The sequence below is a fragment of the Nelusetta ayraudi genome, unplaced genomic scaffold, assembly GCF_046127955.1.
Source record: "Nelusetta ayraudi isolate G7.1 ecotype Tasmania unplaced genomic scaffold, CSIRO-AGI_Nayr_v1 ptg000135l, whole genome shotgun sequence".
In the NCBI taxonomy this organism is placed as follows: Eukaryota; Metazoa; Chordata; class Actinopteri; order Tetraodontiformes; family Monacanthidae; genus Nelusetta; species Nelusetta ayraudi.
The window spans coordinates 11,541,397-11,558,215 of record NW_027466185.1 but is presented as its reverse complement, the minus strand read 5'-3'; the positions used below and the strand labels follow the sequence as shown (position 1 = coordinate 11,558,215).

General features: G+C 45.7%; 1 protein-coding gene across 1 annotated transcript in view; it reads right to left on the bottom strand.

Annotated features, from left to right (window-relative positions):
* Nucleotides 1–214: 214 nt before the first annotated feature.
* Nucleotides 215–16,819, bottom strand: part of nfatc1 (nuclear factor of activated T cells 1) — a 38,999-nt gene continuing 22,394 nt past the window's right edge. Inside the window, exons 8-11 of the mRNA XM_076011980.1 lie at nt 15,504–15,559; nt 12,951–13,083; nt 9,967–10,518; nt 215–2,606 (exon numbers count right to left, since the gene is read on the bottom strand). Of these exons, the coding sequence (XP_075868095.1) occupies nt 2,551–2,606; nt 9,967–10,518; nt 12,951–13,083; nt 15,504–15,559 (797 nt within the window). The 3' untranslated portion in view covers nt 215–2,550. The remainder of the gene's footprint in view (nt 2,607–9,966; nt 10,519–12,950; nt 13,084–15,503; nt 15,560–16,819) is intronic.

Here is a 16,819-nt window from a genome sequence, read left to right as displayed (position 1 = left end):
CATTGTCATAGGGCAGATGGTGCTTATTTTCATAGAGCTGGTGGTTGGCTATGACCCATGTCTAGTGGGATCGTTCCCCAACAATAAAACAGCAGAAAGGCACAGCGGCCATAAGGTGTCAGTGTAACACAACTAATGTTGTCTCCCCGCAGCTGCGCACAAGCCTGTGGAGGGAGGATGAAGGAGTCAGACCAAGAAGTTAGAAAAACAGTCATGGCGTGGAAAAACATTTAATTCCTGCACTTGGTGAGAGGGTTATACCTACTGGAGCAGAGGTTTTGCACGTTTGCTTCAGTTCCGCCTTTTTAAAATCCAAATTAGGTTCAGCTCAAGATTTCTATCACTTTTTCTTTCACCCATGGCCAAAATGTCACACGACACAATAAGAGAATACGAGAATGACAATCAATTTTTCATATAGATATTTCAGGATGTGAGTTGCATTACTTATTCATTAATTTTCTCATCTCGTGATAAAGTTGACTCTTTGCTAAAGGTGCTTTTAGCAATAAAAACCCATTTAAAAAGTGTCTTCCTCTGGTGGAAATGCATGACTGTGTTCTACAGTTTTCCATGCAAGTGTGGCAAGGCGCAGAGGGCCCGGGCGGCCTTCGAACCCAAGACTCCCGGGTAATAGCCATGCACGCTTAACCATTCGGCCAAAGGGATATCCCCTTGGCCAAGTAGCCAGGGCGCATGATCTATTGGAGGCATAGTGACAGGACTGCCACTGTCACACAAGGACTTCATGCAACATCAAAATTCTGGAAAATGAATTTGAATTTGAAGGCTTATTTATTGGCAACTATGTAATATAAATCAGAATGCAGAACAATAAGTTGCAGACTAACAATAACCTCCTTGGTTTAAACTTTAATATGGCTTTTATTCCTCCATATCTTTTTGGTACAAGGATTAAGACTCATAAATACATTATAAAAAAAGGGGAACAAGTGTGCAAACCTGTTCAGTAACAGACTAACAAACCTATAGATAAACCACAGTATGTAGGTAAGCATGTTATAGAAAACATAATAAAGCCATATGATAAACGTAAATACACAGAGCACATGCTGGGAAAATAAATATGGAAATCCAACTACAAAATTGAAGAATGTATAAATTGAATTAAATTGAATTGAACGTTTGTTTCAGGAGCTACAACCGGTAGTCACTCAAAATCCAATTAAGTTGCCATTTATTTGGACGACTAATCAACTATTTCTGTCTTTTTCCAAATCAGTTCAGTGACGCTGAGCAGTTGGATTGTAGTATCCGGAGGAGGGTGGCACTCTGGCCTTATGTCGAGTTTATTATTTCCACAATCTTTTAAATAACTTATCCTGGACATTATCTCGAAAATAATAATAATAGTAATAATAGTAACAATATAAAAAAAAAGCTCCAGTTGCAGCCCTTGTAAACAGTAGAGCCCAATAGGCCCGTAACCCCAAACCATTTGAGGTACACTGGTGGATGTTTACATTCTTTGAGAGTCGACATTGCTACTTGCACATTGCATAGTTTCCAGGAAATAATAAGTCAAACTTGACAGAACTGAGATGATTTCTCCCTTGTAGCCAACAGTTCAACCCTAAAGTTCGTGTTTTCAAGTTAGTATTATAGAGATTATAGAGTTATTCATGACAAATTTACATCACAGAAAACAAATAGTATTCATTTGTGACTTGAAAAAGTTGGGAAAGAGAAGTCTCACAAGTCTCATCTTAATGGAATAACATCAAGTTTTATCGCAAGTTTAGTGGTTAAGTGCTTATTGTTTGTTGTGAATATCAATTTGGTTTTCACAATCTTGTGCAAATGTCCATACAGGTATTTTGAGCAAAAGTGTTTTACCGTGAGCCTTTGCAACCTTTGAAGTAGGAAAAGAAAATTCTTACACATAATAATCCCCTCTCCCCCCTGGTTAATTCAATGTGCTGAGCGGTTGCTAAAGCCTTGTTTGGTCTTTAGGGGGCTGAGGTCAGCTATAGTCAGTTTATTAAACTTACATAATGTTGCTTGAAAAGAAAAAAAATAATCTCTTTAATTCTAGAGATGAACATTTAAGGACAAACTGAGGCCACCACTTTTTCCAGTTAAAAAAGGCATTTCTCTCGAAAATATTCTCTTTGTAAAGTGAGATATGCAAACTTAAGCACTACAGATACTGTATATACACAAACATACCTTACAGGCACTCAATCATTTACAAACTGCTGCAAAAAAGATGTATAAAACATTATTTGGTCCTCTAAAAGCGCACTAGTTTGTGAAGGACGGCCGGACTGATTGCTTGGCTTCTATTCTCAGTTCACATGTCTTTGAAAGGTCATGTGATGTTTTCATTGGATAATTTCTGTGTGAAGGCATCATATATCATTAACAAGGCACACAATGGACCCTGGTCACCTAGGCAATACATTTACATTTACATTGTTTGTTCTCCTGCATGCTGTAGTCCAAGCATGAGTGAGCACAATGTCAAAATTTGGATTTTCTTTTTACTCCCTTGTTTCCCGCATCGTCAGGTTTGGTGTCGACTGGAAACTATGCGTGGCTGTGGACGGAGATGCTCGACAGGTCATTCCTGATGATCTCATTAACTGCAAGAAAAGAGGGAAAAAAATTGGTAATCAGTAATCACACACTTTATAATGTGCCTCAAGTGGAATAAAACCACCATACAGACACAGGCTGGATGAATGCAGGCTGAAAACCTTGAAAATAAACAAGGCCCTTCGCTGTGGATAACAATGTAGCCACATATATATATATATATGTATATATATATATATATATATATATATATATATATATATATATATATATATATATATATATATATGCATATATGTACTGCATATGAAATGGCTGTAAGTCGCTACTTTGATTAACATCCACCCTCCCGATTATATAGATGATTATTTTCTGAACTACAAATTATCAGCTTACATCTATTCATAAAGGACTAGAAACACAGAGAGACAGCTAAAAAAAACAGATATTTTGCAGCGAAAGACTATGTAAGTATATATGGTACAGTGCTATTACAGCATTGTTGGTTAGCAACATCAGTCAGTTATGCAGCTAACTGTTTGTGTATGAAAGCAATAAAACCTGCGTGAAAGACGTGCAACAAGCTGTATACAGCCATGTGCATTTTAACAACCAATGGCTTTTAGTGTTTGATTCATGTCTTTACTAACTTTTGCGGCACATTCGCCCTGAGACAATGTGAAAACGCCGCCTGATTTAATGACCGAGGAGTCAGTAGTGATAATTGGTTGCGCTTTGTTTGTAACGCCTTTAAAATTTGTTTTGCAGCTTTTTCTGTGCCATTTTTCAGGGTCTCTGAGCTCCCCAGCAGCTGTAGCGTTTCCTCTGAGTCAGCCTAATAGAATCACTCTGTATCTGAGATCCCCAGACTGTTTCTCTTTATCAGGAGAGATGATGCAACCTCCTGCTGTCTCCAAAGGGTCCAGGTGCACTTGTTTATCTGTTTTTTATCAGCTGTGTTCTTTGGCTAACGGCGAGGGGGATGATCCAAGAGCAACGTAAGAGGATGAAGCTAAAATACACAGATATCAATACAAAGATAACAGCATAAAAAAAAGGATATATCACTAACTCCCCCCGACCCTCTTACTCCAGGGACTAAGATGGTCTTTTTGCCATCAGCTCTGCTTCTTCTTATCTTTGAGGCCATTTGTTCATTTTACAGATTTCTTTTTAATTAGCCTCAGTCTCTCAGTTTCCCAGCAGCCTGCAGGTTGAGGGTCAGGTCCCTCTTCGCTTGGGTTTCACTGGTGTGAAATGAGTGTTTTTTTTGTTTTTTTTTAAAGGGACAGGGGAACACCTCTGGAGCCAGAATCCACCCCCACAGTGGGTGGAGGAAGGAATTCCCTCCGACTTAATGGATTCTAAAGAAAAAGGGGCTTCCTGGAAACCTCGATTCCCCATCCACACAATACAAACACTTCTTTTCTTTTTTATCATGTTTGTTTTCATGCAGCCCTTCCCATGGCGACATGCCGCTGGAACAGCCACTTCCTGCCACTCACTTCCTATTAAAAAAAAATGAAAAAAATAAAAATGACAAAAGAAACATATTGGGCTGTACGTGTGCCTCAACCGCTTGACACAAAGACGGCCTTGTGGATGTGGGAAAGAGGCAGCCGTGGCAGACAAAAAACTGCTTTCATATGTAAGTGATTTCAACAATTTGTCTCTTAAATCCTGACCGTTTAGAAAGCACAGAACAGTGTGTGATACCAGTCTGGATCTGGGGGTTAATGTGCTTGGCGGGCTGATTGACTGCTATTAAAAAGGGGGGAGGGAACGGGAACAGGAAGAAACTCCGATAACAATGGCGCATCGGCGCTCTTCCACCGCGCAACAGGAACACATGGACACACTGAACTCATTAGGCAACTATGAGGCGAGATTCACAGCGATGTGTCATCGACGGGAACTTGGCGGTGAGGCCGAGACGGTAATATTCAGACACTCCAAATCACTTCATCTTGATTAAGCAAGGTGCGGATGGGGGAATCTGGGTGTCGAGAGGGGGGGTTGCTTGTTCAAAGGTTTACCCAAAAGGGGGCGCCGCATCAATCGCAAACACTCTCAGGTCTGTTTATTTTGCTGCTGGGAGACACTAATCAGTGAAACGAAAACACAGTCCGCAGTTATGGATGCGGCTCTGAGTCGACCCGATGGTGAAAAACATCAGGAGGAGACGGTGATGTCACCAGCCAGTGGTGCAAATTGGACTTAGTGGTTGAAAATTGCAGGAAAATTATTTGAAAGTGGCTCGATAATATCTTGCCGTCGTTTGCGTTGCTGCAAATTCAGTTTGTAAACGTGCTTTATGCTTTTTTTCTGTACGTTTCCAACAGCTTCCTCGCGTGCAAGAGGATGCTGGCAGGAGGCACTTGACATAAAAAGTGTCTCGTCTGCATCCTTACGCCACAACAAGGCAGCTCCAACTAAAGCCAAAGGGAAGACTTTCATTTGGACAAGGCATAAACAACCCTGAGGACCTGTGTGAGTGAAACAGAAGTCGCCTGCGAGCCAGAAAAATCAGCTTTAAGACTGCAATTGTGTACTTTCCACGTAGCAGTAAAAAAAAGACCAAAGCCGGTGGATTTGACCCATTATTTTCTGAGTGGAGAAACTGGGGAGGAGGAGGAGGGCCATCTGCTTGGGATTGACTGTGAGCGCGGGCGCAGGAGAGCGAGATCTCCTCTCCGATCAGGCCGGGCTTACAGCGAATTAGAGCCAAACTCCGGGACTTTAGCCCGACTTTCATCAGGATCAGCCATGCCTCCGTGACGCCAGCAGCGGGATCGGGGCGGCCTGCACCTCCGCACGCGTCGCCCTTAGTGACTTTTTATCAAAACAGCTGGGCCGCCCGCTGCCTCCTGAGAGAAGGCAAACGAGAACCAGGAGAAACAAAAAAAAAAAAAAACGCCCGCCACTATCGCCAGTCTTCCAAACCTGAACCGACTGACCTCATCTCCTGCAGCCGATGCGGATCTGACCATGTGTGCGTCCAGGAGGTGGAGGCATAGAGTCTTTGAAGAGCAGGAGGGGACTCAGGGAGCACGTGGAGCAGCAGCTCAGACAGCTGCTGCTCTGGTAACCGTCAAAATAACACGTTGATAAATTTCGCATACAGCCCTGCTGCCCCTGCTGCTCTTCCTCCTCTGTTTCTTTTAAAAATAGCTTTCATGTATAAAAGTACAGCAGTGACAAAAACAAAGAGAGGCCCACGCTGAAGTCACAGCATCGACTGTTCACGCCTCGGTGGCCATGGCCCACTTTTCACCGCCGCGTCACATTTGGTGTAGAGGAGCTAATTGAAAAGTTAAAAAAAGAGGAAGTGACTCTATCGATCCCACAGCGTGTCTACAACCCAGCCCTAAAAATAGAGCCGGCGGCGGACTGGCATCCATGTCACATGTTCCGCTTGTCATGTCGATTCTTCTCGGCCAAACGTTGCGTGATGGAGACAAAGCAACATCACCGCATGACACTTTTACTATTTAAAGACTTAAAAAAGTGGCAAAAAATAACTTTTGTGCTCCTAAAAAAAGAACCCACTGGGTCGGTGAAGGACCATGATTTTAAAGAGGATAACCCCAAGCACCCCCAAGCGCAACAGAATTTGGGGAGGAATCACAGCAGCAGGCCACCTGCCCTCTAAGTCCTGGGCTTCTGCTGCTACTTGTTTAAATTTCCTTGACTTCACTGACTAAAAAGCTCCGGAGCAGACACTTAATGGGCCTCGCGCTCCATGTTTGCTCAGCTGCCGTTTCCACTGTCCAGAATCAAAGTTTTCAGCGGAGGTAAAACGTCAACCATCCACAGTCTAATGGCTCAAAGATGACTGGGAGCTTTGTGCAAACACTTCAAACACACACAGACGGTGGGAGCAGGAAAACTAAAAAACAAAACAAAAGAAGCCCGTTTGAAAAGGCATTGCTCATTCAACACATGCTGGATGGAAAGGAAAAAAACAACAAAAAGTAACTTGATTTGCATTGCATTTTTACTTTAGAGCCATTCACCTTGTTTATTTAAATATATATGTTGATGTTTAAATAAAATATTGAAATATATTATGCAAAATTCAGTGTTTCCTATGCACAAACAGGAAGCATGTCCTTTCCTTCTTTTGCTTTTCAGAAAGTGTTCAGAAAGGGATATCCCAGTGATGCTAATCCTGGGCTCACCAGGTGTTTCTTCTGCAGTGTGAATTTGTCTCTCTCCAAACATGTGGCAGGCTCAACATAGAATCTGCAGAGTGTTTTTTAGCAGAATGCTGCAAAAAGCAGAGCGCTAAACTTCCTCTTGTTTTCATTCTGGAGAATTGCTCGCTCGAGTTTTCACGGCTGAAGGTCTGTAACTGGCTGTAACATGGCGGAGGCTGAACTGGATGGGAAGTAATCCAGGAACCGACTTCCTGTCTGCTGTCGACTGATACAGCCCGGCAGGAAACCCCGGGACAGATGAGGAACTCCCCAACAATTCGCAGAACGGCACCGTTTGCCTCATTAAGGGGATGAAAAGGCGACAAAAACACAATAGGGCCTGAAATAATAGAAATAGAGAGGACGTGATCAGGTGGTGAGATATTCAGTGAGCGCTGGGAACAAATCAGCTGACAGAAAGAAAAAAAAAAAGAATAAACTACCAATTTGTTGCCACGTTGAGTCCCGGGGGCCAAAAACCACAAGAACTTCCTGGAGCACAGGAGGACGGAGAAGCTCACGGCAATTTTTGTTTTAAGCCAGGTGATATTTCAAAAAGAAAACACAGCGAGCCCAAAGGGAGAAGATGTCAGCACAACACCGCCACCGGTGTGTTCCTTTAAAAAACAGAGACGCCGTGAAAATAGAAACGGTGCCGTGAAACTGTTTTCGGTTTCCACCGCCGTCGCATGAATCAACGGCAAACACAACCGCGGAATTCTGTCGACGTGCTGTTTTATCAATCAAATGCGTCGCACATGAAAAGAAAAATCCTAAATCCATGTGAAAACATTTCAAGCTCTGTTTGAAAGCTTTGACTGCAAGTTACTTTAAGAGAGAAAAAAAAGTTTACGACTAAAAAAAACAAAAATCAGACTAATTCAAATGTCTCCAGCCAAGTTTTAGTCACAAGTTCTTCCCTCAAATACTATTCCTGTGATCGGCTAGACTATCAGCTCATCAATTGTCCTGTGTTGACGTCCGGCGAGACCGACGCGCGCCATAAAAAAAAATATTTCTTAACAGCACTTGGCTCACTGGGGCCTTCGAAATACACATTTTTGCTGGTGTTACCTCAGCAGTGGGAGGGACTCAGGCTCACTACTAATAGCGTATGGTCTTGGCCGCAGCCAGAGGAGAAGCATGCACACAAGTGCTCTCCAGTAGGACAGTTTAATGACATTGTGGCCTGACGGCTTCCACGTCCCTCAGCATGAGTAGCAGCAGCAGCAGCAGCAGTTCGGAGTTCAGAGCCTATAGCTGCCAGACCCCTCTATTCAGACTTTCCATGAGCAGACTATTTAGGACGTCTCAGTGGGGGAGGCGGACAAAAAAAAAGAAAAAAAAAGTGTGTTGGCGCTAATTCCAGACAAAAAAATTCAGGTGGGAAATCAAAATAATTGAAAAGAAGTCTGAAAAAAGAAGAAAAAAATCCCCAGCCAATAGTGGAATTATGTGGATTTAGGTAATATTGCATCAACTCCCTATGTATGGCAAATTAACACAAACATACCCTCCTCCTGGAATACCGTGATGTGTCGGTTCCCTGAATGTCTCTGATGTCTCGGACTATAACGACCACGGCTGACATGAAATTACACCCGAGGCCATAAATAGAAAAAAAAAACATATTACCCACGGTGCTCCAGGTTCTAATGATGTGAGAAGACACATAAACTTTGGAATGCAATTTGACTTGAGTGTACACGTCTTCTCGTAGCTAGTAGCTGTAATAACCACGGTGGGTGTCGGGTTGGAAAGTAACAACCCGCCAGAAGCGACTGGAGCCGCGGTGCCACCGGCTGCGACACACGACGGGCTCGTTTAAATCTTCGGCTGCGGTCGGCTAAATATCCCCGCAAAAGACTGTTAGCAGACTGGCTAACGAGCGTTATTGCGTTTGTGCAGACTGTTCGCAGGAAGCGGGACGGCCACCGTCTCGGCTCGTTTGGGTTTTCCAGCCTGAAGTTGTGCTTCAGTTGGACAGACGATGGGAGTTCTGGGGAGAGATCAAACCCTGCGACGCTCCTTCCACTGGGAGCTGCTGCTCAGGGGCGGAGCAACGTGGTGGTCAGCGGTGGGATGCCACCACACTATAGGAGGGGGCACTTTTTAGTGTACTGCTGATGTGATAATTGGCGTGGATTTTGTTCTTGGTGGTGTTTTTATTGCTGCAACAATAAATAATGAAGTACATCTATTCCATTCTATTCTATTCTATCTACTAGTCATGATCTCACCGCCACTGCTGCTGCTGCTGCTGTTGCTGTTCCCTCATCAACCTCGCCTTTGTTTTCGCTGCGCCAAGATCTGTTTCTCTTTGACACAGGGGGAAAGGAGATCACTTACCCCATTTATTTCAAATCAGCGCCGCCCCCTTCCCACCGACATCTCAGCGGTGAGCCACAGCGGTGAGATCACAAAAGTTTGTGCTCCTAAAAAAAAAAAAAACCTGCCGACTGACGTAATCGAAGTGGGTCACCACGCTGTGTCTGGGATGTCTGCTTGCGCCGACGAGCCCAGCTGGCTGTTTACGGCCGCGCGAGAAAATGAAACAGACCGCCGGCCTCCTTTCATCCGCTGACCTCAGGGGTCGCGAACCAAGAGGAATGAACGAGGTCCACAAAGAGAATCTTGTGTGAGGATTAAATAAAGCGAGACGAGGAGTTTGTTGCCTGACAGCAACAACTACAACAACAACAACAACAAAAGTACTCTGCCGCATTCTGTTTTGGAAAAGTTTTCACTTCGAAAATATGTTTTGTTTGGGTTTTTTTCTTCTTCTTTTGCTGTCTTTGCTGGAAAAGCCAGGAATGGGTCTTAGTCTTCCCTCAGTCAAACTGCAGTTGTGAGCAGAAGAGAACTGTGACTAGAGCCTCCATCCACCCGTTAGCAAGGAGAATGAGAGAGAATTTCCATTTTGGGGGTGAACTATCCTTTCTATAAGGATACAATTTTGTTTTTTGTTTTTTTATCTTCTGGTAAATGCGAGCGCTGACTCATAAGATACTGATCAGTCCTCGGATTGAACATAATAAGCCAGTCATTACAAGCCCGGAGGTCAATAAAAGCCTTCTTTTCCACCATCGTTTTTTTTACAGGCTCCCAGTGGCTGCTGGTGGCTTCACTTATTCGCTGCACAAAAAAAAACTTGGCCTTGAGTTTTGCAAAGAAAAGAAAAGAAAAAAACAAAAACCATCTCACTTACCATCGTCCAGATACATCTGGTCCAGCTCCTGCGGCTCCTGCTTGATGCTGACGGCCAGCGTCGACGGGCTGCCCTCCTCCTGCAAGGAGGGGCCGTGACCCGCTTCTGGACCCTTGGTGGGGCTGGTGGGCGTCATGCGGTGGGCCGGCGAGAAGGTGCCATCAGGCGGGGTGGAGGGTTGCGAGGTCGGGGAGGCCGAGGAGCTGCCGGGTGGCTGGTAGCGGCCCGGCGTCTCCTGGATGATGGAGACGTGGGGGGCGGCGTTGGCGGCGGCGGCTGCGATGGCGGGCGGCTGCAGCGACAGCCCCGCCCCCGGCAGGCACTTGGTAAAGGGTGGCGGCGACAGCTCGTGCAGCTTGGGGCTGCTGCTCGGGGAGGGCTTGGACGGCAGGTGGTAGGCCCCGCCCACCACGCAAGGCCTAAGGTCGGAGGTCAGGATGGGCGCCATCACCTGGGGAGGGAAGTATGGCTTGGGGTGCAGCGACAGAGAGGGGGCGCTGCACACCAGCGGAGCGTCGTACTCGTCGTGGGGCTCGGTCTTGATGGTCGGAACTGTGGGAGGGGAGGGAGGAAGAGTCCATGAGAAAAGACGTGTGTGTGTGTACGTGTGTGTGCGCGGGTGCGGGTGCGTGGGTTTTGTGGCTAGGATACCCGTTGCCAAACAAACACTCTCATCAATGAGGCTCTGTGTCTGGGCCCAAACTCTCCCGCCCAGCCCAGAATATTCACAAAAGCAAAAGGGGAGGGGGAAGAGGGGAGAAAAAAAAGGATGACTCATCAACACCACAAGCATCCAGCTGCTTCTATTAAAAAAAAAAAGAGGGGGGGGTCTATTTTCTTTGGATCTCGTTCAGCCGCTAATATTCCCCGAAATGCGTGATATGAAATACGCTGCCGTAACGGCAGCTCGGCGGAGGCCCTCCCACGCCCACCCGTCCACCCCGACGATTTAAAATAAATAACCGCAGGCCGATCAAGGCCAAGGAGAGAGAGAGAGAGAAAGAGGGAGACAGAGAGAGAGAGAGAGAGAGTGAGAGTGAGCCAAGACGGCTTCAAGGCCTTGAGGGTTTTCTTTTTCCGTTGTGAGGGAGTTCAAACGAGGCGGGAAATGTTCTCAGTCGTCCGGAATCCGGTACGAAACATGTCGGACACGGAGGGTTTGAAGGTCACCGAGCCGTCGGTCCACCGCTCCCAACATCAGATTTTGATAACGAGCTGCAGTCTGAAACCCCGGCAGCACCGAAACGACCGACCGACCGCCGCCGTCATCAACTGGACCTCATCCCGCCGGAGCTGCTTCAGATTAGATGCTGGAAGGCCTCCACTAGAAAACGTCTTCATCTTTTTCTTCTTGTGACAACGCGCTCCGAAAGATGATTCATCGTGAGGGATTGAAAAGAAAAGAGAGAGAGGGAGGGAGAGAGAGAGAGAAAATAAAAAAAACGTCTAAAAGAGGCGTCGCACAGAAGCCTCCACTGTCAACAACCGCGGAGGAGGAACTGCAGCGACTCGCACCCGACCGCGGCAACACAAATAGCACACACGCCTCTATTTTTGGGCCTGCTGGGAGGAAGTGTGCGCGCGGAGGTCGAGGATAGAAAGTAGCGAAAAGCAGAATGAGCGCCGCAGCCGCCACCACAAAGGAGAGACACGTGAGCCCCGACGTTTCCAGGGTGTAGAAATCCTGACGTGCGTTTCCCAAAATAACTTTGACGCTTTGAAAAAACGAGAAAAAAAAGTGTCGCAGCGCTGCAAGAAATAGTTGCGTTTTCTTGTTTCGGAAAAAAAAAGATGGCAACTTTAATTGCTCGTCTGCCTTTACGAGCTCTCGTCCAACCGCACTGACTGTCTCCTCCCAGCCCCTTCCCAGGGTCTCACCACCAATGTCTCACCCTGGTGTCTCACCCCGGTGTCTCCTCCACCTCACACCCGAGAACAATGCTCCACTTTGACGGCGGTCACGTTCGCAGGGCGGGGTCGCCTCTCTTTGAATGGCAGCTTTGAAGCGCCCACTGCAGACGGATGTTCGCCCCCAGCCTAATTAGCCACAGTTTTTGTTTGTTTTTAAAAAAAAAAAAAAATTTAACATTTGACTTGGCAGGTCAGTGTTTATATTCAGCTTGGCAACATTCAAAATGACATGATTTTCCCATGAGCCCCCACACACCCACTGGGTCACTCAGGTGTGATGGACAAGGGCATATTGTATTTTTTTATGCTTTTTTCTTATGTTCCTCCCCTTCTTTTTCTTTTCATTTCTTTTCTTTTTACAATGAAGGAGTAATAGCTTTGCTTTGTTCCTCCCTACCAAACCACCAGACAGCAGGAAAAACAAAGGGCTGCTTCTCGTCTTGAGATTCATATGAAAAGAAAAAATGTTTTTCATTAGTCTGATGCGGAGGGCGAAGAGCCAGGGTGGGAAAAACTGCAGAATGGAGGCAAGAATGTGCTGACAGTTTGTCTCTTTACCTCTATGATGATGCATCTGTGCAAAATCTTAAATGTCACTGGTGATTGTTGTAAAAAAAAAAGAATGAAAAAAAGTGAATCAACAAGCGTTTTCCACTTTTAACTTTTTGTATCATCCATTGCTTCGACTTCAAAAAGTAAAAATAAACCCCCGCAGTGGAAACAGCAAATGATGAGAGCCAAATGTGACCAAACAGAATGAAGCATTGACACATTTGATGAATATATTTTGGGTTCTGTTTTCTTTTCACTCAGTTTTGGCCTCCAACTCAATTCTCAACTCTGAGAAAAACAAACCCCAACTATAAATTCAAAGTTGAGAAAAAAAAAAGATAAAGAAAAAAAAAAAGAAGTGCAGAGCTATTACAACTTTGTCACGATGACAGAAGTTGGTGAAACGTCAGCAACAGTTGGTTATTAATGACAATGAGCAGCTGGGCCACATGACTACTCTTTGTAGAAAGAGTTGTCAAAGTCAGCAGATGTAGAAGAAAATGAGGGAAGAGAGGTTTTACCACTGGCTGGGACGAAGGTGAAGTGCTGGTACTGGCTCCTTTTTCTCTTGCCGTTGCAGACGTAGAAGTTGACGTGGACCGGAGTGGACAGCCTTTGGTTCCGGTAGGGGGGAACCTCGACCAGGAGGCAGTTCTGCAGCAAAGACAAGTCATTTTACTTAACCATTACACAACAACTATCAACTACCACAACTGCATCACTCTTTACTCAGCTATTTCCATACTAGTGTCATGCAAGTTTCTGCTGTCGCTTTAAAAATCCAAAATATTAGTTTGACACGTTTGCTTATAGTGGAGGATGAAAATGGGCACAAAAAGGAGAAAATTGAGTTAATCACTTGGAACTTGCAGAACCTCAGAAGTCAAGGTCACTCAGCTGCATTTGCCAAGTGCACAAACCTAGTACGTGCATTAACCCTCAAGGTTTCTGTGCGGTTTGAGAAGGAGAACCGCTACGCGTTCCTGTTTTTTTTGTTGCTCATTTTCATTTCCAATCCAAAGCCCCAGAGCTGTTTGTTTTTCTGGGTGGTGGATTCAAAAAAATAAAAACAAAAAAGCAAACAAACTTGTAGCCCCTGCTGGTAATCCTGCAGAGGGGGCCAGAAAATTAGCTGTTTGCTTCACTCAGCGGCTAACTAATAAATTGAAGGCAGCCTTGTCCAGGTCGTTCACTCTGCCAGCTTCCTGCTGTCTGGGTCTCTATGCGTGAGTGTACATATAATGGCGGGAGTTCGGTAGCCAGGGAGGAAGTTATCCGTCTCCAGCAAAGCCAGCCTCAGAGCACGGCCGGCCCCTGACATGTACAACAGGGAGCCGAAACGCACTATGTTAAATCTCCGCAGTCATAAAAAGCCAAGTGAAGCCAGATGAGGCTTTCTTACTTTCGACTCCTCTTATTATCCGCCATCCATCTGTCCTGGGTAGAATAAACTGATAAAAAAAAACAAAAAGAACCAAACACTGGGATTGCTCCAGGATCCTGCGAGTCGCAGGCTGTAATTATGTCCAGGTTGATATTTCACTCGCTTCTCTGCTCAGAATAACATATCGATTTACGTTCTCGGGCCGGACCTGGAATCCACAGCAGAGCGATGACGTGTTCTATACGTGCGGTTCGTTCTGCGGCTGAGCAGGAAAGGCCGGACATGGCCCGGCTTTGTTTTAAAAGGGACCAATCCAGCAAAACTGGAAGCTCTTTGTCTATTCAGGCAAAGAGTTGTGGCCCGGCAGTCGCTGCATATGTTAGTCTGCAAGTGTGTTTGTGTACCCGTGTCCCTGTGTGTGTGTTTTGTAATAGGAAGACAGTGGGAGCAGGTGCAGCGCTTCACTTGCAGACACCTTCTAATCCCATCATCCATCTCAGAAACTCCCGGCGCTGCATCTCTCTTCCTCCGTCCCCCCGTCCATCAGTCGCAGGCCAGGAGGGGACACGACACGCTGCCGAGCGCACGCACACACAAACACTCCCACAGGCTGCAGTCTGAACTCTCGACAACCTTTCTTCACACATTTCCCCGTGCCGTCTGCCTTCCAGCGTTACCTCTGCGTGTCCTTAAAGGTTTTCTGGGGATAATATGTGTCCCCAGACGGCAGGTGAACTCCGCAAATGTGAGGGAAAATTCCAAACTTTACTTCTTTTGCTAAACTTACTTCTTTAAAAAAAGAGTCTGATAAAACAAATGCTGATGGTTTATCAAGTGATTACAATCTTGCTGCTCTCACAGTCGCACTGTATGCTAAGCTCAACTAGCTGCAGAGATCTGTGCACAACAGCAGCGTCTTGCTGCACTGATTCTTAGAGAGACAAGTAACTTTTGTTCACACTTTTGTTTGACTAATCCAATAGATGAACAACTACGAAAACAATCAAAAAAGGGAAACAACGTTCGTTTGAATTATTCTACAGCTTAAGTGCTTTGTAAATAAAAGGTTTTCAGAACATTTTTAAAATGGATAAAATTAGTAAAAATTTTACTTTCTACCAGGATGTATTCAAGGGGTTAAGACCCGAGGGGTGAGACAGCTTTAAAAGATCAATGTTTGTTAAGTTATAAAAGTGCTGGTTGCTCAAAAGTTGGAGAAAAATTCATCCATCACTTCACAGGGAATCGAGCCACGCAAGTTGTTTCTGTTGGAACAGATGCTGGTTTTTTTGCCCTTTAAAAAAAAAAAAAAAAAATCCATCCTGATGTGAGGTTACCAGAGATGTTTTTGTGGCGTCGCAACATGAGCCACATAAATCAGAGCCGGTGGGGTGAACGCAGCACATTGAGGAGTGTATGTCTCAAATAAAAGCAGCACCACCTGGGCCAAAACATGCTGTTTGAATGATAATAAAAAGAGATTATGGTAGCTTTGATTAACGACTGTCTGGATGAATCACAGCGGCGCTGCACTCGCTCTCAGCTGACTTGATTTAGAGGTCAATTTCTTATTTATTTTTTTGGCCACTTAGTGAAATGAGTGGGAACAGCTGCTCTCCTCCCCAGTTGCTTTTAATCCTCAAATCTGACTCGGATTCGTCACGACAGTAATATCACACGTATCACTTACAGACTTCGAGGCGTCTCTGTCGACCTTGGCCTCCGTCTCCCAGAGGTGGTGTCCGTCTGAAACACAAAGAGGAGAGGAGCGACGCTTTCAGTGACAAATCGCACAATTATTCACCCACTTGGCCACCAACTCCCCCCCAAACCCCCCCCCTCCCCCCCGCCCCCTCCCCCCCCCACCTCTCCTCCTCAGCCCCGACAGATATTAAGCAATGGAACGCACGTCGCCGTGAATGTGTGTGTTACATCACTAATACATAACGCAGCGGCGGCGCACGTCATGCGGCTGTCTGAACCCGCCACTCATGAGCTCATGTCCTCACAAACCTGAGCCGCAGATAGAGAAAAAATCTGATGCAATACCGGTGAAAAAAAAAGAAAGAAAAAAATGTCTCGACCCGGAGTCATACCAAAGTGGTGAGCGACATCTTTGGTAGACGAGCGGAACCTTGACTTCGCCACCACGAGGAATCCCAGTGCGCCGTGGAGCAGCTGGTGCGCTCGTTAGTGCGCCGCCACTGGAAAGTGACAACTCGGATCAACTCTCACCGATCGGCGCCGCCTTTGTTCTCCCAGGAATCCTCCTGCTAGAACGATTGTTAGACGACATTGGTATTAAGCTCTATTTCTGGTAAGAGCATTTTTCCCTCCCCCCGTCTTTGCCCTTTAAGTCGGCACAATAAAGAGGCTTTCCCATCATCCAATAAAGCCGGTTATAATATGAGCTGCGGAAAAAAAATTGTGCTGCTACAAAAAAGAAGAAGAAAAAAGCGCATTTGCCTGCCCACTTGAATTTGGAGAAAATCTTTTTTTTATTTTGGCCAATTTATCTGAAAGGGAGGAAAAGATTCGCAACAATCACTTCAGTGTGAGGAGAGCCTGCAGCTTCAGGAAAACACATCAGCCGAGGGGGGAGAGCAAGGAGGAAAACTGAGGCACGCAGCGTCTGACCATTTGAAAAGTGAGCATTCTGAGTGGAGCAGATGGAATTGGGGTGGCACGACGGGTGGCGAGGTGGCAGAGAAGGGTGATGAGGTTTTTTGGCTGCTGACGGCCTCGGTTGTGTCTGAGAGAAAGCAGGAAAATCATCTTCACCTCAGTCTCATATCATTTTGCTTCCCTGTCCAGGCCACTTGGGAACTGCAGCGTGAGTCACTGCCGGTTTAGGGTGTATGAGGAACAGGAACGAGAAACCGCAATGAATAGCTGGCATGTGCAGAGAATTTGAGCAGGAGAAGTTTAGGAACCAAACAAAAACAGGCTTCGGGCAACTGCAGATAGTTCGGACAGACGCCATCAAATGTGTATGACTGGTTATTT